The sequence below is a fragment of the Natrix helvetica genome (assembly GCF_964273705.1).
Source record: "Natrix helvetica genome assembly, chromosome: 1".
Classification (NCBI taxonomy): Eukaryota; Metazoa; Chordata; class Lepidosauria; order Squamata; family Natricidae; genus Natrix; species Natrix helvetica.
Window position 1 is genome coordinate 322,447,794 of NC_138548.1, and position 27,231 is coordinate 322,475,024.

The following is a 27,231-nucleotide window of genomic DNA, read 5'->3' on the forward strand; positions in this document are numbered from 1 at the left end:
TTGGGATGTGCTGCTGCTTTCATTTAGAATGAGAGCCAGGGGCATCTGAAAGGGCAATTTAAAAAATCAAGATGGCAGTCACAACCATGCATTTGATTGATTATGCACCATCAAGTCATTTCCAACTCCTAGCAACCACACAGATAGATTTCCTCCATGACGATCTATTCCCAACCTTTTCTTTAAGGACTTCCAATAGTCACTTATTGCCACTGTAACTGAGTTGCAATGAATATCGTAGTGAATTAAAGAGGAAGGTTTTAATTGAAGGAATATGGCTGCCATACTGACTTTTTAATATCACTTCTCTGCAGACAACCATGAGCAGAACTGTATACTCTACAAACATAATTTGGAATTATATTTTTGAAGACTTTATGGCACTCTGAAAAAAAAGTAAGACTATGTAAGACTGGCATGAGCTTGAATAAGGAAGTTCTCTAAAGCAGCCAAATTAATAGCAGAAAAGTGCTCTGCTTCAGTGTTTCTTCCCAATTATATCTGACATGTGCAAAAGCTTATTTATAACCATTGCTTATATTGTTCTTATTTGAATGCTTGGTCTATTGTATTTTAAGGTAGTATTACCTCATTGGTTGGCACAGCAAGAACCATAGAGTAAAACTTGCAAACTGTTAGTTTTAGAAAGGTCATTAAATGGCCACAATATTGTGAAATGGTTCTTCTCATAATCTAGGAATTGGTTGAAATAGGAGGAAGATGATCTGTTGAATATGTTCACTGCCTTGGGTTGTTTTTAAAAATAATAGATAGGATACAAAACTAGTTACTTTACTGATCTCTGATGTTAAATTTTGATTTAGACCATTGTTTTGTTACTACTTTGTGCATTATCACATAGTTGTGGTACAGTTGCTGAGGGGAGGGAGGGAGAGAGAGAGAATAAATACAGATCAGACCTTATGTAGCTTTTCCTTTTTTCCAAGCAAATTGAATTTAAGCAAATTTAAGTTCATTGTACAGTATGTGAAGTTGTGGATTAGAGTTGTATTTTTCCATTCTGATGCAAAATGGCTAACTGAACTCTATTTTACCTTTTATTTTATTGCTGTAGGAAATTAAATGTTTTTCAATAAAGTTATAGCTTCCCTCAGGACAGCTCAAACTGGAACTGAAGTGCCCGAAAATCTATTCAGGTTTCTGCTACGAAGTTAACTTTAGATCAGAAATGAAGTGTAAAATGAAAGGTCAAAATACTGGAGATGTTTACACTGTGAGTTATGATCTAAAAATCAGACCATAAAGATCATAAAGCCTTGCAGCATTTCAGAAATCGTTGCTTAGAAAGCTAAAATGATAATCTGTTGTGGAGGACAGAGATCAAAATGAATTTCAGTGTATTCCACTTTTAATCCTCAGCATTGTTGTTGCAACACCACTATAATAAGCAGCATTGATTGAACAGAAGTAGCATCATTCAAGGTGTGACAATTTTATCTGCCCGAAGCACCCTTTCAGTTCCCTCTTATTGGATATATAATTCCTGTCCACAAAAGAGTTCCCTTTTTGATGCAAAATATATTCTAGATTAGATAGATATAGAATCTTATTAACTTTACTATTTGATTGCTTGCTTATTCAGTTCTTTTTCTGATTTTGCTAGAATTTTGCCCCAATTTTCCAGTTAATTATTTTTGATGTTTTGCTGAAGTTTAATAATTAAACATCAAGCTATATTTTTGCTAGCTGAACTAAGAGGGGTTGTTTGCTTTGATTTGAATGTTGGGTGCTAATTAAATCAGAAATTACTCACAGAAACTTTTCAACATATTCCTGGTGAATAAATGCCTCTTGATTTGAGAAACTTGAACGTGAGATAAATAATATCATGTTTATAGGGTGCTTTTATTGATGCTAATGCATGTAGAAATTGCATAGTATTCTATGTAAGAAGCAGGAACATTTTATTTCTAAAATAAGAATGGCTAGAGGGAAAACAGGAAAAATCATGTGTAAATACATTTAGTTCTGGAGAACAATTACACGATCAATGTTATGTGCTCAAATATCTTTTTTATCACCCAGGTTAATCCACAATGAAATCATCTTGGAAAGAGATGCTAAAAATGTAGTTTTCTTTGCTGCCTGTCCTGCAAAATACACACTCAATATTTGTGTCAAAATCAATTTTCCATTAGTCACAATCAATGGATACCAGCAGGCAGGATTTCACTACCTGTTCTCCCTAGATTAATTCCATGAATTAGTCTATCACATGGTATATTATTATGGTATATTATTATGTAGAATAGAAAGAAGGCATAGAAATATCTGGACATAAATATTTAATTTTTCTCACCAAGGCATAAAAGAAGACAGTGGGAACAATGGAAATACATGCAGGAACCAAAGCAATCTTTTTTTGGATTATATCATGGATTTTTCTACTTTTATCCAGCATTTACCACTGTAACTTTCTTTGTATTATTTGGAGGAAACTAAATTGCCCTAAATTGTTATTCAGTTCAAATGTTTGCCTAACAGTTTGTTGAATGTGAAGAACAAAGTCCAACATCCTAAAGTTTTGCTTCATGACTACTGTTAGATAGGCAGGTAGAGGGCATGGCTAAGGGGATTTTGCTTAGATCAGCTGGTGTACCCTTGCACTTTCCTGGAACATGATACCCTTGCAACAGTCATCCACATCATCAACTACCCATGTGCCTACATTTGAAAAGTATCCAGAAGCTGCAATTGGTACATAATGCACCAATTCATTTAAAGACAAGAAAACCTTGTTATAACTCAAGTGGTGGCTGTGGCAGTGGTATTATTTCAATTTCGATTAAGGCTAGCCACTCATTTACAGTTATTGCCAAGTACAAGTCAAAGAGGCCTTTGGAATTTGATGACCAGGTAGAACCAACCATTCCAGTGTTTATCTGTCGACATTGAGTGATAGCATGTCATGTATCCTACAGAACACCTTGTCTGCAGAAGGGCAGATGAAGTCTCCCATACTGTGTTTCAGAGGGCAGTCATGACAGAACATTACTGCAGGGAATTTGGTGGTGGATGAATTTTGGATTTGAATGGAGAAAATTTTCATGTTTGCTTCTAGGTAATGTGTTGTAAACTGCCAGTTTGATTAGGCAGTTAATACATTATTAAAGCTGGATACAGTTTGTGCAGAGACCAGCACCTATCATTATTTTGAATGCCACGTTTAGAAAAGTAGAATTAGCAGAATTAGTGTGTTTTTTAAAATTACTGTACTTGACAAATATCTTGGTTCAGACATGAATTAAAATCACTGGATTACCCTGAAATGCTGTAGACATGCTTCTTTATGGTGGCGGGGATAGTGTGTAGCAATTTATGATGTGATATCACTTAGCTGTGTACAGCAAAGATCAAATTCATTAACAATCTGCTTTCAAAAGGGTTTTGTAGTGGAATATAGTTGGGATTCTGTCTATAAGTGAAGAACAATAAAGAAAACTCCTTTTAAACAACTCCACATGTTGTTCTTGGTTTTCAGGCCCTGACAGATTTAGTCCAATCACTGATGGGAAGTATAATCAAAGTTGCACTGGCTAATTGCTTGGGATGGGTCAGAAATCAGCTAAAGCTTTGCTTACTATTTGTAACTTTTAGCTGGCCTAGTAAAACTATTTCCTGAATTAGATTTGAACTGAGGCAAAATGCTCGCATGTATTTTTATGCAGCACATAACATTATTTGTCAAAGCAGTATTTAACAGCCAGAGCTCATACTGCATAACTCAATCTTCAACTTATTGTTCAGCATTCAACTGCCATTTGTGACACTCTTGTGTCAATGTTCATTTGTTTTCACAAAGGGGGAAATTAGACTTTAATTGGCTTCAGAACATTCAGAACAAAACATGTAAAAAAAGAGAAACAATTGGCTTAATCTTGCTTAGCTAGTTACGCTCTGAAAAATACATTTGAATGGCACTGTGGGAGATAACTGTCATTCATTTAAAGTAAAAAAAATGCAGCAAGGTAGATTATACTGAAGGTTAAACTCCTCTGGCTGAGTAGCTTGTGCTTGATCTGAATCACATTGACATATTCATCCATGGTTAGGGTCCCCAAGGGAAAGCACATCCAAATAAATAAGTCGAAAGATTAAAAAGGGAAATATTCTGAAACAAAACATACATAAGGCATTAACCACAGTCACTTGCTAAGCTATAGCATAAAATCTGCAGTGGATGGTTCTCAAAGAATGAAAAAATGGACTTGAATGCAGAAGGCTAATACCAGTGCTGCTGCCACTGATTTTACTATTTTTGCCGCCCTCCCAAAAACCTCAAACTCAAACCTTTATTCACATATGTAGGCATTAGTCCTGTTGAATTAACAAATCACAAAATAATTGTTTCTGTCCACTCAATTTGTCCTAAGCATCCAGATACGTTTTCATCTGCATAGGTCAGGGTCATTATTCTTTGGTTCTATAAAAGGACAGGTGGACACCTATTCCATTTATTCCATGTCACAATTACACAAGTCCATATTTTTTCCCAACATACAGGTTTGAACCTAAGCAAACTGGGCCCAGTTAACATTGAGTGCAGCACGATGAGAAAATATGCACTTTTCATACACTGGAGAATAAGGGCAAAACATACTAGCCATTTCCTGCTTGCTCCATAAACCTATTGCAGAATAACTCCTAATTTTGTTTTATAGAAAATCTGGAACGATCAAAGTGCTATGGATTTTATTTCAGCTGTGCTGTAGCTGATCTGAAAGGATTTAGGAGATCTTCAGGAACATGATTTGTTTCAGATTTGAAACAACACAAATTTTATTTCACTACTGTATGGGAGAGATCATCCGTGGTTTTGGGGTTGAATACCATCTGTACGCTGATGATACTCAGCTGTACGTTTTAACCCCAAATCACCCCAGCGAGGCTGTCGAAGTGATGTCCCGGTGTTTGGAAGCCGTCGGGGTCTGGATGGGGGACAACAGACTCAAACTCAACCCCTCCAAGACTGAGTGGCTGTGGCTACCGGCACCTTGGTTCAGTCAGCTGACTCCAACGCTGGCCATAGGGGGCGAACAATTGCCCCCTGTGGAACGGGCGCGCAATTTGGGCGTCCTCCTTGATGCCCGGCTGTCAATGGACGACCATGTGGCAGCCGTGGCTAGGGGGGCGTTCCACCAGGTTCGCCTGGTGCGCCAATTGCGCCCCCTTCTGGACCGGGATGCCCTACGCACGGTCACTCATGCACTGGTGACGTCTCGCCTGGACTACTGTAATGCTCTCTACATGGGGCTTCCCTTGGGACGCGCACGAAGACTGCAGCTAGTCCAGAACGCAGCCGCGCGGGCAGTCATGGGGAGTACTAGGTACTCCCACGTAACACCGCTCCTGCGCGAGCTGCACTGGCTACCTGTGGTCTTTCGGGTGCGTTTCAAGGTTTTGACCACCATCTTTAAAGTGCTCCATGGCATAGGGCCTAGTTACCTGCGGGATCGCATCCTCCCACATACATCCCTGCGGCCAATTCGCTCTCACAGGGAGGGGCTTCTCCTGGTGCCGTCCACTAGGCAATGCCAACGGGCGACACCAAGGAGTAGGGCCTTCTCTGTGATGGGCCCAACCCTCTGGAATGACCTCCCCCCCAACATTAGAACCACCACTGACTTCCGCTCCTTCCGGCAGAAACTGAAGACTCACCTGTTCCGACTGGCTGGTCTGGCATAATTCTTAACGTCTACCTCCTGGCATATATATTTCCTACTGGTTTTTTAGGGGACTTAATTTTATAAGACACTTGGGTTTTAAACTTTGTATATTTTAAATTATTTATTTAGCAATTACAGTTCTGTCTATTTTATCCTCCTCTTATTTATGTATTTATCCATTTAATAATTTTTAATTGTTATTATATATGATGTTTTTGATATGGACTGTACACCGCCCCGAGTCCCTTTTGGGAGAGGGGGCGGTCTAGAAGTGCTAATTAAATTAAATTAAAAATTAAATATGTTGCTCAATTACATCTTACAGCTAGTGTAGCTTTGTAAAAATGTTAGGGAGTTATAATTAAGCAAGAACTGGATGGGTATAGAGTCTCAACTTCTAATTTTGCTAATGCAACTTTGATTATGTGATTCAAAAATAAATCAGAACCCGTGATTTATATGACTGTTTCATCATAAATACTAAAAAGGGCAGCTGCTTAAAAAATAATAGAAATTTTGGACTATCGACAAAAGAAACTTGACTGGAATTTGACTTAGAACCTCCTTCCTGTCATTTCATTTGACTTTAATGACAATATAGATAGTTGTTAAAGTCATGTTAAAGTGGAATCTGTTTAACTGGACTTTCAAAAAGCTCATTTTTCAAAAGATTCATCAACGTTTTTTGAGTAAATGCAGCAGTTCTAGAGTAAGAACCACTAATAATAATAACTGGCTGAAGAACACAAAGCAGAAGTAAAATAGCCAATTCGTTCTCAAACAAGTAATTAAAAATATGTATTCTTTAAGATCTTTATTGGAAGCAATTAATTCGACGACCAACTTGACCTAACAAAGTTGACCACATTTTCTGCATGTTATCAATAGGGTATGTGGCTTAAAAATGTACTTAAGACTGCAGTGCTAAAGAATATGGCTGGATCCTATTCTCTTTTTAACTTACCTTAATGGCAATGGTAACTTCTGTGTATTTCATGCTTCATGTTTTAGAAAGTAAGCAAAAATAGCAATAAAATTAGCACTTAGACTTATATACCACTTCATAGTGCTTTACAGACCTCTGTAAGCGGTTTACAGAGTCAGCATATTGCCCCCAACAATCTGGGTCCTCATTTTACCCATATCAGAAGGATGGAAGGCTGAATCAACCTTGAGCCTGGTGAGATTCGATCTGCCAAACTGCTGGCAGCCGGTGATCAGCAGAAGTAGTCTGCAGTACTAAATTCTAACCATTGCGCCACTGCAGCTCTAAATGTATTTCTAAATGTAAAAATGTATTTCTATAAGCATAACTATTATGAAATTTATATAAAAGCTAAACTTTTTCTTCAGCAGGCATATTTCAGATTAATCAATATTTCTTAATTTTCTATAGAAACTGTGAATAAATTCATATTTACTAAGGATTTTTGAAAAATGATTCTAATTTGACCTTAGAGAGGTATCATTTTATAGAAGATTGAATATATTTTACGTCAAAATGTAAATCACCCAATAAAGCTGGTGATTCAACCTAAGGATACATTATTGCAACTCTTCTAAAAAAACAAACAACAAAACTATAATTTATTGTACTCTCATCTTCATTCTATGCCAGGTGTTGGTGGATTACACAGAAAAAACTACATTATTTAAAGTTTCTACTAAATATAATAAAAGATAATTAACATTTAGTTTGTTACATTGTAAAAGTGTACATATTTTAATTGTTTTGTTAGCTTTACCTAAGTTTCTTCAACTATTAAAAAAGAAAAATCAATTGTTGATAGTCAAAAACATTCAAATCAGTTGATACAACATTACAGTACAGCCAACTAAAATTGTTCAAAATCTTGTCATCTTATCTCAAGTTTAAAAGAGTCCTTAGACCAGATTATGACAAAGCTGGTTTAATGTATTTTCAAGTTGCAATCATTAAGATTTTGTAGGATACTGTACTTCCTGTTGATGGCTTCAGAAGAAAGGGGACCAAGCGACTTGAAAATCAAAGGGCAATCCTAGCCTTTAATTTTTTTTAATAGTTAGATCAACTTTGTTAAATTAAGCACAACTAAAAAATTGGAAGCTAGGTGAAGCTGCCATTTTTGTGTGAAAACAATTGCGATACGCTATACTAAAAAAAATTGAAATATCCACCTGTCCTCACCACTCTGCCAAAAAACTAGCAAAGTCAGAAAATACAAAAGTCTTCAAACTTGTCACTTTTGCAGAATAAAGCAAAAAAGTCATTGTGCTCCTTACTACCAGAAGCAAAATATTATCTTGAGTTACCACATATAATAGCTTCTGGATGTGTCCACTTGAGTTGGCTTGGTTTCTGCTGAGCCTTCCTTTTCTTTTTCGCAGTCACCTTCCCAGAGATTAATAAGTGGAGGATAGAGTTCATTCAAAGGAATAGAAGAGGTCTTTTGCATATATTTTTTCAATGAATGATGATAGTTCTTCCTTTTAAATCTTTTTGCAACGTAGACAGAAACAGAGGCAAGACTAATAACAGCAAACATCGATCCCATGACTACAGCTAGGGCTGTGCTCGTCTCTTGGTCAGTAATATCAAGGGCAAATGCTGCGTTTTTTGTAGTAACATTTACACAAGACTTCTGAGTTTGCTGATGGATATTAGATACTGTGAGACAGACTTCATAATCTGTGGAGGGTTGCAAATGGGTAAGATTGTATTCATGAACATCAACTGGGACCCTTGCAGTGTATGTAATGTGCGGGTTATCAATCTTCATAGTTGCAGATGACCATTTTAAGTTAGATGTCATAACATTAGAGTTAGCTTTCCAAGAAACCAGGATGGAATGAGACTCCGCTTGCTTGACATAAATTTTCAGCACCTGAGTACCATCAAGAAGTGTTCCATTCACTCTCATAGTAGCCACTCTTGTATCTGCACCTTCTATATTTTGAGCTACACATGTGTATCTTCCTGAATCCTCCATCTGGATATTTGATATTTCCAGTGTGCCTTCACTACTAATCTTATATTTGTCTGAAAGGGTTTCCACAGTTATTTTATTCCCAAGTGGAGTAACCCAATAAATCTCAGGCTCAGGTTCTGCCATAGCCCGACAATCCAAAAAGACAGTCATACCAATGTCCAAATTCAAATGGTTTGGGAAAGTATCATGTGAAATCATTGGAAGACACTGTTCACTGGAATCCTGTACTAATACCTCCTTTACTTGTTGTCCTTTGTATTCTGGTGGCATAGCACAAAACATTGATAAGGGTTCCATGAAACGAATATTGGTCTTGTTTGAGTTGATCCAGTGAATGACACAGTCGCATCTGAGTGGATTACTGTGAATACTAATCTCCCGTAAATTTGGAAGGGATTCCACTGTTTTTTGGTAGACCGCATTCAAGGCATTATTATTAAGCATCAAGCTTTCCAGAGCAGGTACATTCCGAAATGCTAAACGATGTATGTAAGATAACTTTGGATTATTGGTTGCTTCAAGCTTTGTAAGTTCAGGAAGATTGTCTAGTGCATACCTATCAACAGATACCAGCTCTCCCATGTTGTTGATCCCAAGTTCTTTCAACCGAAGCATGTTTCTGAAATCTCCTTCTTGAATTTTATGGATTGGGTTTTTGTTAAGATCTAAAAATTTTAAATTTGGGACTTTCTCAAGTGCAAGCTGAGGAACTTTAGCCAATCTGTTATCATAAAATGAGAGACTTTCAAGACTATCCAAGCCTACTAGACCATTTCCAGGGATGTCAGTCAGATACATTCCAGCCAGAACTAGACTTCTTAAATTTGATAGTGATTTGAAGTTCATATCTAGTATTCCAATCACAGGATTTTCTCCAATCATCAAAATTTCCAAGTTAGGTGTAGAATCAAACCAACGACCATCAATAACTTTTAATTTATTGGAATTAAGATGAAGCCTTAGAAGATTCTTCAAGCCTGAGAATGCATTTGTGGAAATTGTACTGATTTGATTATGGTTAATATAAAGTTCCTGTAGATTGCACAGATCTTGTAGGCAATAATCTGTCATCTCTGTGATCTGATTTTCCTCCAAGTGTAAAGTGGTTAATTGAGAAAGATTTGATAATCCCACATCTTTTATGCTAGTAAAATTATTTTGTGAAAAATCCAACTCTGTTAAATTGAAAAGTTGCTGGAGTTCATCTGTGGTCTTGGCAATATTGTTGCTTTGTAAGAGAAGGACTTGAGTATCAGTGAAAAGGTTACTGGGGATTTTTGTTAAACGAAGATCATTGCAGTCAACTGTTGGAGCTTCCCTGTAGGTTGACTGAGGAGTAAACCAGGGTCTTATTTCACAGACACACAATTGTGGGCATTCATTATTTTGTATGGAAGTTGCTTGAAATGAATTTATGAGCAATCCCAGTGCCAGCTGGCAAATCTTTAATGCGAAACTAATATGAGCCATGTTGTTTTCTTCTAGCTTCTCCTTATTAATCACAAGAGCAGATAAAATATAGCCTGACAGTGTAGGAAATCAAAAGTTTTTGTTTTAAACGTTTGGGCATCCAAAGAATGGAAGATTTTCTTATGATTTTATGAACAGCAAATATTCCAATGATTTTTTCATTAACCTTCTTGTTTCTATTTTCTTTAAGTTGCTTCTGTCACTATAAAGCAGTATGTCTGAAAAGAAAAAAAAATAAATTTCAATTCACACATTTCAACATTAAAATCTTTCTTTACTTTCTTTCGTTTAGTCTAAATATCAGTACTTTTCTGCATGCAGACAATATTTAATGCAAACTTATTTAAAACCTGCTAAAATCTGAAATACACTAGAAATTTACAGAATTGACCATGAAGTGGTTGCATTTTTCAAACAGATTTTTTTTAAATGCAGAGTTTAAATCAGAATCCAAAGTAGTTAATTAAAAAAAAAACCTCTGGCAATATACCACATTTTTGTACTACTTGATAGAGCAGCCTCAAAGCACATAACATTTTTTTTACAATGTGGTAAGATACAATATCTGCAGTATAGCTGCATGGTTTTATTCAACAAATGAAAGTTGTAGATTAGTAATAGATAATGTCTATAATTAGTCCATTTGAAAAGCATAACAGGATGCCACTAGCACATTTTGCTGAAAAAGATTTATAGAAATGTATTAACAGAGTCTGTAGTTCCTTTTCCAAAACATAGAATAGCATCATTTTGTGTTCAGTAGTATCTTATGCTCATTACAAGTACAACCCAAATAGATTTTGAGAGTTTCATAAACAACTAGGTTGTCCATGACAATTTTGAAAGACCTAAAAGAACTGGTTCTATGTTTAGGGCCCTGCCTGTGTTCACTGAACTATTTCTTGGTGTACCAGTGATGTGATATTTAATATTTCTCAGATGCTTTATATTTTAAGTTTTGTAATGCTTGACATTGTTTTTATTTGATTTTAATGCTGGTCACTGCCCAAAGTTGTTCATTGAGATGGTGGCCATATAAATTGATTAAAAAAATTAATTAAGCAAACTATTTTCCTCTGTACATATATTTTTCTACAGAATAATCAGATAGAGATGAGTTTTTGATTAAAACAAAAACATTTTTTAGTTTTCAAATAACATTAGTTTTAGTACAATTGTTTCCATAAATTAACACACTCCTTATGGAAATAATTCAGATTCAATTTTATTTATGAGATTGTTGGTTTTCAAATTTCTATTTAAGGAATAAAAATGATTCTTGCTTAGTTATACTGTATTAGTTAAACAGTAAAACAGAAACACAGCATGATTTAGAATGAATTTTGTCACAAAACCCAAATAAACCATAATCGAATGGGAAAAAAACAATAAAAATAAAAATAAAAAATTAGTTAATTCTAGGTGATAAATAAGTAGAATGTGGTAGCTCTTATAGAATGTTGTCGGTTTTAAAATGTTTATTCGTTGGCAGTTAACCCATTATGACATTTATTATAATATAAATAGGAATGATTCTAGATAAAAGTACTTTCAAACAAATATAGTTAAATGAGAATGTTGGTATATTGACGGTATAAAGATTTTTGATTTAAAATGTACAATTCAATTTAAATGAAATATAAAGAATGATTGTAGTAATGCACGTAATTTAATTGTAACCAACTGACATGCTTGCTGGAAGATGTATTGAAGAGTGTTTTTTGGTGTGTGTTTTTTGTTTAATTAAAACAATAAAAAAATTTCTAAAAAATAAAAAAATAGAATGAATATTGTTCCTGTAATATTTACATACCATTGTTTATCATATATTGTGCGGTTGTATTTTGAGTCCCCCCCCACACACACACAAATAAATATTTATTGTTTTAGGCAAGCAGCACTTAGTTAGCCGACCTTGGTTGGACAAGGTAAGCAGGAATATCTGTCTAATATATGATAATATATTGAACTATGAATGCTAGAGACTAGATTGGGAAATAAAATGAATTCTATCACGTTACAGGAAAGCTTAATTTGCATACTTACCAGGAGTCAAGATTGACTCAATAGTCTTCACCTAATCCTTTACAATGAGGATTTAACAATGAGTTAAAATTTACAAATATAACTTAAAAAGTAAAATTTAATTCCTACTTAGAGAAAATGTTCTTTAGCAATATGTTGCACAATATTCCTATATATACTGTATGGCAAACCATTAATTGTACAAATGAATTAAATCTATTGCATGCTAATAGATTACATACCTAGATTGATTTCACATTTCTTCTTTGTTAAATGTAATTGCAAAGAATCGCTTAAGGTGTCAACAGCAGAAAATGCTGTTATAAATAATGCATTATAAATAAATGGTGGGGACTTGAACATATTGGAGTAAGATTATATTTATAAATACAGTTTTTGGCCGTTCATAATAAATCTCTACTTATCCAGGATATTCTAATTAAAATGAAGATGCCAGTTTACATAGCCAATTCTAATTTAGCAATGGCTCTATTGGAAAAAGATCAAATTTTAGTAAAATACATCATAGAAATAAATATACCAATGAAAACTTATCTGAACAAATAAATCTGCAATTTTCAGCTGACAAACATTTTGCAGAAATAGAAATGCATTTTTATGAATGGTTATAATGATGCCAGGCAGCAAAGTATATTGGATTAAACACTGTTGCAAGCAGCTGATGAAAATCAACTTGAATTAGAAAACTGAAGAGTTTTATTCTATTCAGAATTTTAGAACGTGCCTTAATCAATTCAGGCAAAGTTTTGTTTCTTGCTTTGTTTCTTTAAAAAGTGTGTACAACTTTTATATAGTTACGTATTTTATCAAATGGTGATCTGGCAATGATCTGGACTTGAAAATCTGGTTATGCACAAATATACAGCAAAGTGGATATCTCTTAAGAGTAAAGATAAAGTAATAATAAAGGATTTTCTTTGCTCTGATAATATTTGAAAAGATGTCTCAGTTTGCAAAGACTAATAAAACTGTCTTAAGAAGGAATCATTTAAGGAATTCTTAAATTCTTGTTTGAAAATTGGTGTATTGTGCTTAACAGATCTGCAACTGTTCTTGGCCTGCCTCTGCCTGATGGTTAAAGTAGTTATTATTCTATTCTACTCTTATTTTGTTGATGATTCTATGTCAATGATATGTAAATAAAGCAATTAATTTCATATACAGTTGCTTATATTATACCAAATATGTTTGTGAAATTAGTTTTTAAGTGCTGGATGATTATTAAAATGCTCGAGACAAGGAACTACATGTCAATCACAGAACATGCACACAAGTTCTAAAAAGAGCAATTTTACTTTGATTCAGAAAGCATTTGGCATCTTTCAAGCAATTTTCAAGAGACCTGTTTTGAAATAATTTTCAAACCAAGTCTGTCCAGCAGATCAGAAAAAGCAATGCCCCATCAAATTATGCTGGGGTATTAAAATATGTGATTTCTAAAAGCTAGCATCTTGGTTAGAAAGCTCCCCCTTGTCAATAAGCATCCACGTATGAATATATCTGTATGGTTAATAGCAAAATTAGTTATAATAAACTAAGCAGATTGGTATCTAGAAATGATTAACCATCAGATACTGCTTGAAAGGGACTTTCAGGAATTAAGTACCTTTGAAAACCTTAAGACATTGTTTCCAGTTCTGACTTTTTATGGAAGAAAGAAACCATGCTCTGGAAACTCATATGTTAACCTTCCTCATCTGCTAGAAGGAGCCTAGCAAGAATATTCAATGAAGGGTGCAACATTGTCCGTTCATATTTGAAGTATCTCAATAACTCAATAACTATTTGTAATGTAAATACTCTGTTAAACTGAAATTCCTTTCTTTTCAAGAACTCCAAGTTTAAAAGCTTAAAGCTATTAAAGCTTAAAAATAGCGTGCAACTCAGAATTTTAACAATTATCCTTAAATTCGTCAATGCAAGAGGTCGCCATTACATTTCCGAAGGGCAAATTATCTGAAGCCAAGTCAATAGCACAGGTTTTCTATGGTAGCCCTTCTCCAATTTTGCACCATTAGAACTTATTTAGCCCAAATTCTTAAGATTGGCACTTCAAGCCCCAAAATGTGTCTCTAATGACACTCTGAGGCTAAACACAGGGTTCATGAAAGTAGAGATAACACATACTAAACTACTGGTTTAAACAATTCTTTTTCCTTCTTGGTCTTGCCCTACTAACTATGAGGGATGATTTTTAGTCAACATAGAAAATGATAGGTGACTAATAACATTTCATCCTTGGGATTCTCTCCAGATCTTCTACCAGCATGGGATATGATCAGGTCCGGGCACTCATTAAAAGCGTGTAGCAGGAACAGAGCATCAATTAGACCTAACCAGGTCTCCAATCTAATCTCCAATGAATCCAACAAGTATTCTGCCTCTCTTATGGCATATGTGGCCATTCTTGAAGTATCTAACTATGCAGTGCCTTTACTCTGGTAAAGGCATGCCCTCACACAGCTGTTCTTGAAGGCGGATACAGGAAGATTCCCTATCCAGAGAGACAATGCCTTTGTAACTTTAGAAACATAGAAACCACAGAACATATATTTCTCCAGTGCCTGTATTATAGAGACATTTGTATTAGCCTAATTTTTTTACTTTTTTTACTGAATTAATGGTAAATTTACATAGGACAATTCTACATCTGCCTACTTCTCTTAGATATCAACCTTGCTACAACATTCAGCGTTGCCAAGTTCTGCATAACAGCATTTGAAACATATCAGAAGATGACCTGTGACAAACACAGTTTTAATGACCACCCTAGACAGTTATAGAGATTTTTTTGTATTAGATTGATTGGAATTTTTTGTGTTTTATGCTCTGTCATATTTTTGTGTCCATTTATTTTCACCCTGCTTTTTAGATTGTTTTTTGAGGGTTTGATATATATATATATATATATATATATATATATATATATATATATATATATATATATATATATATATATATATATATATATATATATATATATATATATATATATATATATATATATATATATATATATATATATATATATATATATATATATATATATATATATATATATATATAAGCTTTTTTTGTAATTTTATTTTTGTGTTTTAGATTTTTTTATGGTTTTAAATACCTTATACTTCCCTCCCTTTATGTTGTTCGTTGACAATAAAAAAGTTTGATTTAATTACAATATTTTTTGGCAAAATGGAATGCAGGAATGTGTGCCCACAATAAACTATTTTGAGACTATAACATTATACGGCAATGTAATAACTACTTACGCGTTTCCAACTTTGTGTGTGAATGTAAAGGCACACGATTAAGACCATCCATTCAGGATGATGATTCAGTAAAACTAGCAGATGATCTGAGCCAAATGAGAGCATTTCTTTTTAAACCGTATACATTATGGAAGATAACACAAGATGCGGTGTTAACCACTTGTTTATATGACAAAGTGGAATTGAATTTCAAAGTCTAGTCTATTAATGGTGGTTACTCATGATAAATATATGCAATTTTCAATTTCAAAAGCAGATTGCTTATATTTCTGAATATCAACCGCTAGGTATAACAGCAATAGGGAGAATCTAATTGGCCATTGTAGAAAGCAATATTATAATAAGCTAGACCTGGCTTGATTCCAAAAGGCTCTTTCATTAATTTCTCCATAATATAATTTGCTTCTATGCTATTACTTTTGTTAGATCATTTTGTTGGATTGTTACCATGCCAAGTTTGTTGCCATTTGGGAGGCAACAAGTTTCCATGAGGGAGTGTCAGATCTATTTGGAGGCTTTTTGCTGGCTTGGTGGCACAATTAATAACAACTGCATTTTTAACTGAAACAGTTATGGTGCACAGTCATCCAAAGAAAGCAACCAATAAACTACAACGCTGCTTTTTCCAACAACCCTTAGCTTATTTGGCCTTAGCAAAATAAGCTTCACCAAGCCATATTAGAAAGATAAGAAATAATAATTTCAAGGCTTTCTATGTAACCAAACTGATGTTTGTTCTGTTCCCATTGGGAGCAATAGCCTCATAAGCATTTAAAAACCATGGGGAAAAAATTAACCCTGGGTGGCAAATACAACTATATATTAGTTGATTTTGCCATGGGAAACTATAGTCAATCATTTCATTTCCCCCCAGAACAAAGTCTTATGCCAGAGAGCCAAGAATTTCATCATTCTGTACACACATGGGGATAGGAACGTACTGGTTATGAGATACTTTGAAAGGGAATTAACATTTTTAAAATAACTGCAGTGCAATTGAGAAATTGTTAACACTTTTTTTCAAAGAACACTCAGAAAATACAGTTTCATGTTATTTCCATTACCTCCATATTACAATCACTTTATCCAGTGTGGGGGAAAAAAGCTAATATTAAAATCCTCCCCTCCTCTCAGGTTACTATATCAAAGTAAATTCAAGTTCAGAATTCTAGATACTAATTGCTGTTATCTTTCTTGAAGGAAGATTTAATGCCATTGCCTTTTTCAAATAATTCAGTGTGCATCACATAGGATTCTGAGGGACTTATGTCTCATAAATAAGAAGAAACTGGGGCTCTCTATAGTAGTTAATTGAGCAAATATCTTTCCCTAAGTCTACTTAGGAAGGATTGTGAAAGTTAGATAAGTAATTATATTTATTAAAAACCTTACCATTATACATTACTTGATGAAGGACACTTTCAATCCAATTGCACTAGCATATTATGTAACTATACTGGCATGATTGGATTGATAAATGACAATTTACAAGACTATTATATTACAAAGTTAGAAGCATTGTCTATAAAAAGTTTGAAAGAATAAGGTCATGAATAAGAAATATGATTTTTCAATATATTGGAAAATTCAACAATCTTCACAAATCATTTTGGTTAATTTGCTTAGTCAACCTGCAAATAATCCTCATGCCATCATTTTCTTAACTATCCCCAATCCTCCAATTATCAAATTTCTGAAAAGTAGGTGGGAAAGGAGAGTAGAAATTGCGATTGTATTTTATTTCTCTTTCAAAGAATTTGAAACTTGGGGTATAGCAACCTGATGCCCTGTTATGCAAAGAGTTATATAAAAAACGGTAAAACAATTAGTATTGAAATTAGACTATCTGTTCTATTAATGGGGCGATTTCTACCAATGCCTCCTACAAAATCCAACCCCAAATTATATCCTATTTCAGTTATATAAGGTCTTACAATAGAGCAAACATGAAAGATTAAATAGTCTGTTCATTTGCTTCAGAAATATATTTTTCAATAGGGTAAATGGGCATTAAAATAGTCAATCCTAGTTGGAATAAGCATGAAGTGATGCTCTTGGAGCAGGACAACCTTGCACTCAGATTATTAGGACCTGAGTTGGAGATAACTGAGCAGAGAAGAACTCAAGAGTTATGCTAGCTGGCATGAGTCTAGTTTGTAGTTGCTATGAAGAATCATAAATTCTGTGTTTAAGATCATTAGGAAGTGAAATAAACTATTAGCAGCATCATATGAATCAGTGTTGCATCACATTTTATCAAAAGAAAGTAGTACAATTGGACATAAAGTGCTGACAAAAGCAAACAAATAATCAGCAGTTGGCCAAAGAGAGAGTTTAGGGCAGTGATAGCTAACCTTTTTGTTGTCGTGTGACAAAACTGCACGCACACGTGCGACGGTGCCGCATGAGTGCCCATACCCATAATGCAATATGCACCCCGTGTGCCCTGCCCCGTGCATGCATGTGCAACTCTCCCTCCCCCCTGCACATGCATGTGTGACCCCCTCACATGGTCCATTTTCGGCCTAAAGCCTCCTGGGACCAAAAACGGAGCACAGGGAGAGAATGCTGCATCCTCCTGCAGCTGTTTTGGGCCCAGCAGGCCTCCCTGAATCCTTCTGAGACAAAAATAAATGGGGCACCCCCTCTGTGTTCCCCCTTCCCCCACACATGTGCACATGCACCCCACCCCTCCATGCATGCACACACATCTCCTGCATGCACTCCACCCCTCATGCATTAGCAGCAGAGACCCAAAAATCAGCTGGCCGGCAGGAGGTGCACATGCATGCACGCTGGGGGTGACAGCTCGAGTGCTCCCAGAGAGCGCTCTGCATGCCACCTGTGGCACGTGTGCCGTAGGTTTGCTATCATGGGTTTAGGGTGTTCAATTTAGTTACAAAAATCCATAAAATGATATCTTGAAGAGAAAGTTGAAAACCAGTGGACTGGTTCAAACAAATAATAACACAAACTTGTTCATGCAAATCATTATTGTCGATTCATTATTAATTAGGATTGTATGAAATCAGATCAGTTAAATACATTCATAGAAATTAAAACTGACTATCACTAATGGTTAACAATAAGCAGTAGTAGGAACTAACAATACTGCTCCTTTCAAAGACAATCACTCGGGTCCAATTGCTGTTTGGTATCCTTAATGTGTGCTTACCGAGTACATCAGGTTAGCCATGGTTTGAATTAAGATCCTTAAGATCCAGTATATAAACCTTTGGAATAATTAAGCAATGCAATTATATAATGGCCTTTATATGGCAAAAGCCAGGAGCCAAACAGCATAATTAAGCATTCGTTTTTAATTCTTAAAAAACAAGGATGGCACTTTAAAAGAAAAAAGAAAAGAAAAAGCAGAACTAGAAAAAAATGAAATTAAAAAATATGTTCCAGGTATAAACAATCTTAATAGTTTTACCTAGAATTATTCTTCCTGAAATGCATGCATTCTTATTTGAATGCAATGCAGCTTCTGGGAGTTTCCTACCACCAAAGAAAACATTTGTAGATTTAAGATCATCAAATCAAAATTAATGATACCATTCCTAAATGTGCATTTATTAAATTACTAATGGGATAGGCTATTAAGATAATATAAATTGCGCTATAATAACATATACAAAGTTAATTTGTTTTTTTTATAGCTTGTCTCTTCAAAAATAAACTAACCTGGAGAATATATTTTATTTCAATTTAAATGATAGCAAACTGTTCATGCAGCCAAATTATAATTTACTGGAAGTGTTCTACTTATACCCCAGAATATGATGAAGGAAATGTTCATTTGAAAACTGCAGAAACTGGATAAAAATAAACTTCATTATTGATACAAATAAACAGTAAATTAATCTTGTACTAATTTAAATCTTTGTCAGTTGGAAGTCCTTTTTATTTTTAGTTGAACCTTGATTAACAAACTTTGAAACAGGTTTTGTAACATTATAAATAATACAGCATTAAAAATAACAGATTTTTTTCAGTATTGTGACTCTATATCTCAAAAATATATATTATTTTATGTCTGTCAAAAGATTTATTTTAACTTTTGTCCTCCATTTGCAACAGTACAAATTCATGTCATACACAACTGCCTATATATAAAAACTTGGTTTTCCTGCTGGAAGAAAGAATATTTGGCACTTGTATGTAATATACTGCTAGGAAATATATCTTTCTAACATCTGTTCCATTCACTCTACCTACAAAATATTTTCCAATGCAGTGACCTTTGGGCTATTACTATCTCTTAGTTTGATGTAATTTGTACACATACTAATTAGGCTCCAAAATGTTGCTGTTTTGAAATTAAAGTACCATTAAAATCAGATATTCATAAACTATAGCAGCACAAGCTTTTTATAATGAATATTAAAAAAAATTGCAAGGCATTGTTGTATTTTGTACTTCATTCTATAAGCTTGTTACATAAGCATGCTTTTACATTTGCTTATGGAGATTTATGCTTGTTCTTCTTTATGTTTGGGAAGTATATTTCTCTTCTGTCCTCACCCTGGAAAAATGTGTTTATATGTAATTACTGTATATATACAAATATTTGCCAATTAATTTCCATCTACTAGTCCAGCTTTCCTTCCTTTTTACAAGCTTATGTGAATATGTGCTTGTTTCACCAAAAATGCCTGTCTAATTAACATTTCTTAGAAGGAATATAAGCTTGTTTCTAAACTTATATAAACTCAGTTACTTTAAAACACCAGCTTACAAACATCTTAAAATCTAACAGCTATTCTTCGCATACAATACGAAGTTACCTTTTATTAAGCTTCTGTACAAAGGAACAACTGTGTATTTTCAGGAATCTTCTCAAACATCAAAGTTCAGAAGTGTCAATACTCTTCCTATCCAGGAATGGGACAACTCGCCACAGCCAACTTTCAGTGGCCTAACTTGCCATGGACAACTTGCCACAAGACAACTCGTTGCAGGACAATTTAACAATTCTATTTAATTATTTAAAATAAATAAAAATTATTTTAATTTTTGCCATTCAAATTTCATTCTGTCCCTCCTTTTGCATCCTTCCTTTAATGATTCTATTCCACCATATCTTTGATATAAGATATCTTGTCCCCCAGCGAATTGTCCTGTGGTGAGATGGCTGTGCTGAGTTGTCCTGCAGGAAGTTGGCTGTGGCATGTTGGCCATGGCAGGTTGATTATGATGAGCTGGTGAATTGTCATAGGCCCTTCTATCCTGCTTCTTCATAGTCCATAGGAAGTATTACCAAGCTCCGAAAGGTGTTTAGCCAAACCATTTTATCATGGTAGGGAGACATATTTAAGCATCACTTTTAACATTCCTGCATTGTGGAGTATCTTCATATTATGCATGCAGATCTTGGGTGATGGTAGCTGAACAGGAATACAGTATAAACTGTATGTGATTATATCTGATAATAAAAGATTAGCAATTATGAAGGAATTTGTGTAGGACATGGATTAAGATGTTGGACTTGGATTGGAGAGACCAGGTTTTAGATGCTCTTCTACTATGGAAGCTCATTGGCCAGGTATGAGCCAGTTACCCCCATCAGGGCTCACCCACCATCTTATCCAGTTATGTGAAAAATAGGAGGGAAGTCTGTATGCTTCCATGAAGTCTCAAATTAAAATCAGGCTATACTAATAAATATTCATTCATTCGGCCCTTCTGTTTTTTCAAATATGTAACACTGAATTTATGTGTGTTTTGTGTGTCAAACTAAGATTAAAAAGGTAAAGATTCCCCTGCACATGTGTACTAGTCATTTCTGATTCTAGGAGCGGGACTCATCTCCATTTCTAAGCCAAAGAGCCAGCACTGTCCGAAGACGTTCTTGTGGTCATGTGGCTGGCATGACTAAACACTGAAGGTGCACAGAGCGCTGTTTCCTTCCCACCAAAGTGGTCCCTATTTTTCTACTTGCATTTTTGCCCTATTGTAACGGTCGCGGGGAGGAGGGGATGCGAGGACAGGATAAGATCTCAAGGTCGGTTGGGAGACCGGGGCTGTTGGTTACGCCCGGTCGCTTGTACCAACCCCTGCAGTCTAGGTGGACAGGTCATACAGAGCCAGGGCCTGCGGCTGATGCTTTGTAACGCAAGGTCTGTTACCAACAAGGCCCCCCTCATTAATGAGTTGATTTCAGAGGGGGAGCTAGACCTTGCAGGGATAACGGAGACCTGGTTGGGCCACGAGGGTGGTTTACCCCTCGTGGAAATGTGCCCACCGGGTTTCCGTGCATTCCATCAGCCTCGGGCCCTGGGTAAGGGTGGAGGGGTGGCGGTGGTTATGCGGGAATGTTTAGAGCCGAGGGAGTTCACTGTTCCTCAGATACCCGGGTGTGAGTCCCTTGGTGTGAACTGGGGCCCAGGGAGGCAGTGGGGCTTGCTGATTGTATACTTGGCTCCTCGCTATGCATCAGCAGCCCTGCCCGAGCTCCTCGAGCTAATCTCTGCGACGGCAGTTGAGACTCCCAGACTCTTGGTCATGGGGGATTTCAACTTGCCGTCAATGGGAGCGGCTTCCGAGGCGGCTCGGGAGTTCATGGCTTCCATGACGGCCATGGACCTGACCCAATTAGTGCAGGGCCCCACTCACGAAGGGGGCCACACACTGGATCTCATTTTTGTATCTGAACAGTGGACGAGTGATCTGGGAATAGGGGATTTAGTCATCACGCCCCTGTCATGGTCAGACCACTCATCCCTCCGGCTGGACTTCCCTGGCGCTATCCCCCACCGCGAGGAGGCGGAACCAGACCCTATAAACTGGTACCGCCCCAGGCACCTGATGGAATCTGATAGATTCCAGACGGAGCTTGGGCCAATTCCTGTAGCCTTGTCCCGCTCCCGCTCCGAGGACCTAGTGACCGCCTGGAATAGGGCGACGACTGGGGCCTTGGACCGGGTTGCGCCTTTGCGACCTCTCCTGCGGCATCGACCCACCCGGGCTCCTTGGTTTACTGAGGAGCTTAGGGTGATGAAGCGCCACAGGAGACGTCTAGAGAGCAGGTGGAGGTCCTCACGCTCCGAATCTGACCGAACACAGGTAAGAGCCTATTTGCGGACTTACCTTGTGGCAATAAGAGCGGCCAAACGTAGACATTGTGCTGCTCTTATTGCGTCCGCGGATAACCGCCCTGCCGCCCTGTTTAGGGTGACTCGCTCCCTTCTATCGCAGAGGGTGCGGGAGACACCCTTACAGGGTAGAGCAGAGGAGTTTGGGGAATATCTTCAGGACAAAATCGATCAGATCCGGAGCGGGTGGACCTCCGTCAGTGGACCAGACGAGCCGCCAACAGCGAGTCTTGAGAGACCACTCTGGGAGGAGTTTGACTCTGTTGCCCCCGAGGATTTGGACAGGTTGTGTGGACGGCTGCGACCCACCACTTGTTTAACGGACCCGTGCCCCTCCTGGCTGGTACTGGCAGCCTGGGAGGTGACACGAGGCTGGCTCCTGGGCCTGGTGAGCGCATCATTGGGTGAGGGTTACTTACCAACCGCCTTGAAAGAGGCGGTGGTGAGACCCTTGCTCAAGAGGCCTTCACTCGACCCAATGGAGCTAGCTAACTATCGTCCAGTCTCCAACCTTCCCTTCGTGGCGAAGGTTGTTGAGAATGTGGTGGCGCAGCAGCTCCCGCGACACCTAGACGAATCCGATTATCTAGACCCACGCCAGTCCGGCTTCCGACCCGGGCACAGCACCGAGACAGCCTTGGTCGCGTTGGTCGATGATCTCTGGAGGGCCAGAGATAGGGGTTGCTCCTCTATCCTGGTCCTATTAGACCTCTCGGCGGCTTTTGATACCATCGACCATGGTATCCTATTGCGCCGGTTGGAGGGGATGGGAGTCGGAGGCACCGTTTTGCGGTGGTTCGGCTCCTACCTCTCTGACCGGAAGCAATGTGTGTTGACAGGGGGACAGAGGTCGTCCCTGAGGCCACTCACTTGTGGGGTGCCACAGGGGTCGGTCCTCTCGCCTCTCCTGTTCAACGCATATGTGAAGCCGCTGGGTGAGATCATCCGTGGTTTTGGGGTTGAATACCACCTCTACGCTGATGATACTCAGCTGTATATTTCAACCCCAAACCACCCCAACGAGGCTGTCGAAGTGATGTCCCGGTGTTTGGAGGCCGTCGGGGTCTGGATGGGGGACAACAGACTCAAACTCAACCCCTCCAAGACCGAGTGGCTGTGGTTGCCGGCACCTCGGTTCAGCCAGCTGACTCCATCGCTGGCCATAGGGGGCGAACAGTTGTCCCCTGTGGAGCGGGCGCGCAATTTGGGTGTCCTCCTTGATGCCCGGCTGTCAATGGAGGACCATGTGACAGCCGTGGCAAGGGGGGCATTCCACCAGGTTCGCCTGGTGCGCCAATTGCGCCCCCTACTGGACCGGAGTGCCCTGCGCACGGTCACTCATGCGCTGGTGACGTCTCGCCTGGACTACTGCAATGCCCTCTACATGGGGCTTCCCTTGGGACGCATCCGGAGACTGCAGCTAGTTCAGAACGCAGCCGCGCGGGTTATTATGGGAAGTACTCGTTACTCCCACGTAACACCTCTCCTGCGCGAGCTGCACTGGCTACCTGTAGCCTTTCGGGTGCGTTTCAAGGTATTGATTACCATCTTTAAAGCGCTCCATGGCAGAGGACCTAGTTATCTGCAGGATCGCATCCTACCACACACGTCCCTGCGACCTATCCGCTCACACAGGGAGGGGCTCCTCCTGGTGCCGTCTGCTAGGCAATGCCAGCGGGCGACACCTAGGAGTAGATCCTTCTCTGTGATGGGCCCAACCCTCTGGAATGACCTCCCCCCAGACATTCGAACTACCACCGACCTCCGCTCCTTCCGGCAAAAGTTAAAGACTCACCTATTTCAATCAGCTGGCCTGGCACTGTCTTAGTTTTACCTCCCGGGATTTATTTATTTTAATTGGGTTTTAAGGGTTTTATAGGCTTTTAAAGTATTATATTTATTATTCGATTACAGTCTCATAACCTCCTTCACCAGTATTAATTTAATTGTTTATGTATGTATTTTATAATGTATTTTAGTGACTGTACACCGCCCCGAGTCCTCTCCGGGAGAGGGGGCGGTCTATAAGTGTGAATAATAAATAAATAAATAAATAAATTTTTACATGATTTCGAACTGCTAGGTTGGCAGAAGCTGGGACAAGTAATGGGAGATCACATCATTATGCAGTGCTAGGGATCCAGACTGCTGACCTTCTGATAAACAAGCTTAGCATCTTAGCTACTGAGCCACCACATCCCTTTCCAAACTAAAATTAAGTCCATACAATTCTGAGGTGCAGATTTTAGAGAATTTGAATGGAACAGCCAGAAATACAGAAAAGCAACCCCAAAATTGTTTATAGATATGAATCTGTAACAAATAGAAAACCTTGTTTCGTCTTGTAAGATCTTCATATTCTTGAATGTTACAAAGTCAGACAAACAAGCTCACTTGTTTACCGGAGATGTCAAAAAACAAAATACATTCCATAATTAAAAAATAAAAAATAGTAACTGTCCACATTTAAAATTAACATACTATTAAACCAGTTCAAAAAGTCAAGCCTTTACCGAAAGAAACAGAAGTATCTTTATTATCATCGTTTATTCTGTCCCTACAACTCCTATCTAAATTTATTTTTGTAGAAATTGTTGTAAGCACTGTGTTTTAGTTCTGTACTTGGGTAACAATAAGTAATATTTGTCAATATAAGTATGCTTTTTCTATAAGCAGCTCTGGACTATTTTACAGCACTCCAAAAAATACTTTTTGTTGTTTTGAACCTGTAGCAGTTCGAAATCGTGTAAAAATGCAAGTAGAACAATAGGGACCACTTCATGTTTTTCCCCTCCTCAAATAGAACGAAGAGAGCATTGTTGGGTTGGGTATGTGTTTGTAAATAAAGGAAACAACATTACTGGTTTTGAGGGAAAAAAATTACGTCTCTACAATGCAGCTCAAAGAATTCAGGAAATGGAAGTTTTGGCAGCTCTGTCAATTTAGCTTGGTTCAAAAGGAGACATTTATCTAAAAAGCTTGTGGCAATATTTCAAACCGTGTGTACATAGACGCTGGCATATAACATTATCTGCATTGTAGCTTTTTTAAAAAAAATAATCATACATTGTTAGCAGTCTTTAATATCATTATACCTGGTATCCCTGAGAGCACAATTTATGGTAATTCTCCTTTTTCTTATATTTATTTCTTTTTATATAACCATTTCCAGAGGGTACAATAGGGAGATTACTCCTTAACTCCAAAATAAGTTGTTGAGAGATTCCCTCTCAAATGTTTTAATACATACAAAAGCTTTACTTTTGATATATTCACACAGGTCATTACACTTTTAAATAAAGTAAAAAAATTCAGAGAAGAAAAGCTAAAGAAAGTGTGCTTATTTAACCTTGAGAAGCAAAAAAAAGCAGGGTATAATAGCACTCTTCAAGTATATCCCAGGAGATGTTACAGACATGAAGGCCAAGATTCTAGACAGCAGAAGATAAAATAATGGACTTAAGTTACAGGAAATCTATGGTAATTCCAATTTAACAATATTAAAAATGCTTTCTAACAATAGGATGAAAACTGGTGTCCCTATTCTCTGGAACACTCCCTTCTCCTCCAAGTTACATATGGCCATATTCAAAGAAACTCTGAAAATGACAGTTGGTCTTATCTGAACTGTTATTTTGGGAGGTTTGCAGGATTAGCCAGGATTGGTATTATGATGTCCAATTGGCCTGGAGACAGAGTTAAAACTGAAGCCACGCCTCTGTGCTCCTTGCTTCTGGTTCCCAGATTCAACGGTCAACGAGTCAAGTCCACTGAAAAACACCTAAAAACAAGTCATAAGGGGACACCCCCTACCCCCTGAACTCCCCAACCCCATGGACCAATGCTAGGGTGGGAATCTGGCAAACCTCCCAACGTAACGGTTCAGGTAAGACCAACTGTCATTTTCTAGAGGAATTTGCAGGATTAGCCAGGATTGGGACATACCCAAGTTAACGTCCATCAGGGGGGGCACTATTGGTCCTGGGTTCCTCATGTGCTACCACTTGTTGTAACACCCTACGCCCAAACGCCGCATCAGCCAATGCGTAAGTGTCTAACCTGTAGTGCCTGATAAAGGGAGACGGGGATGCCCACGTAGCGGCCCTACAAATCTCCTCAATAGGCACCTGTGTAGCCCAGGCCAAGGTAGCCGCGCTCCTAGTGGAGTGGGCTGTGATGCCCTGGGGAACTGGTAGGTGCTGAACCTCATAGACCAGTGCGTTGGCCAATGGCCAATTTGATCCACCTCCCTATGGCAGGAGAGGACACCCTCTTCCCCAGGGAAGACAGGTAAAAGGAAACGAAAAGTGCCTCAGATTTCCTGAGGCTCTCTATGCGCCTCAGGTAAATGTGCAAGGCACGCCTGACATCCAGCCTGTGCTAAACACACCCAGCAAATTAAAATCCAATTTGATTTTTGAAGGCCTACTGAATGATGACTAGAAATAGTGGCCTTCCTGACACAGAAGTGCCACAAAACTGAGTTCAGAACAAAAATGGACAATTTAGTTCAGAATCATGATCTACTATAGGCAATTACTGCTTGTTATGGAGAGCAAAAAGCACGATAAAGCCTTCACCAAAATTTAGCACTGTATTTACTAGAAGCTCCATGTACTTGTAAATATTGTATTATCTCGTGTAGCATGATAACTACTGATGTTATTAGATATAATAGGGAGAATTTTAT

At 37.7% G+C, this 27,231-nt stretch overlaps 1 protein-coding gene across 2 annotated transcripts in view; it reads right to left on the reverse strand.

The window, feature by feature from the left end:
- Positions 1-7,141: 7,141 nt before the first annotated feature.
- The window catches only part of LRRN1 (leucine rich repeat neuronal 1), a 33,151-nt gene continuing 13,061 nt past the window's right edge, over positions 7,142-27,231 (reverse strand). For both annotated transcript variants that reach the window (XM_081951711.1, XM_081951712.1), the window contains exon 2: positions 7,142-10,344. In XM_081951711.1, coding sequence (XP_081807837.1) covers positions 7,976-10,126 — 2,151 coding nt within the window. In that variant the 5' untranslated portion in view covers positions 10,127-10,344 and the 3' untranslated portion in view covers positions 7,142-7,975. The remainder of the gene's footprint in view (positions 10,345-27,231) is intronic.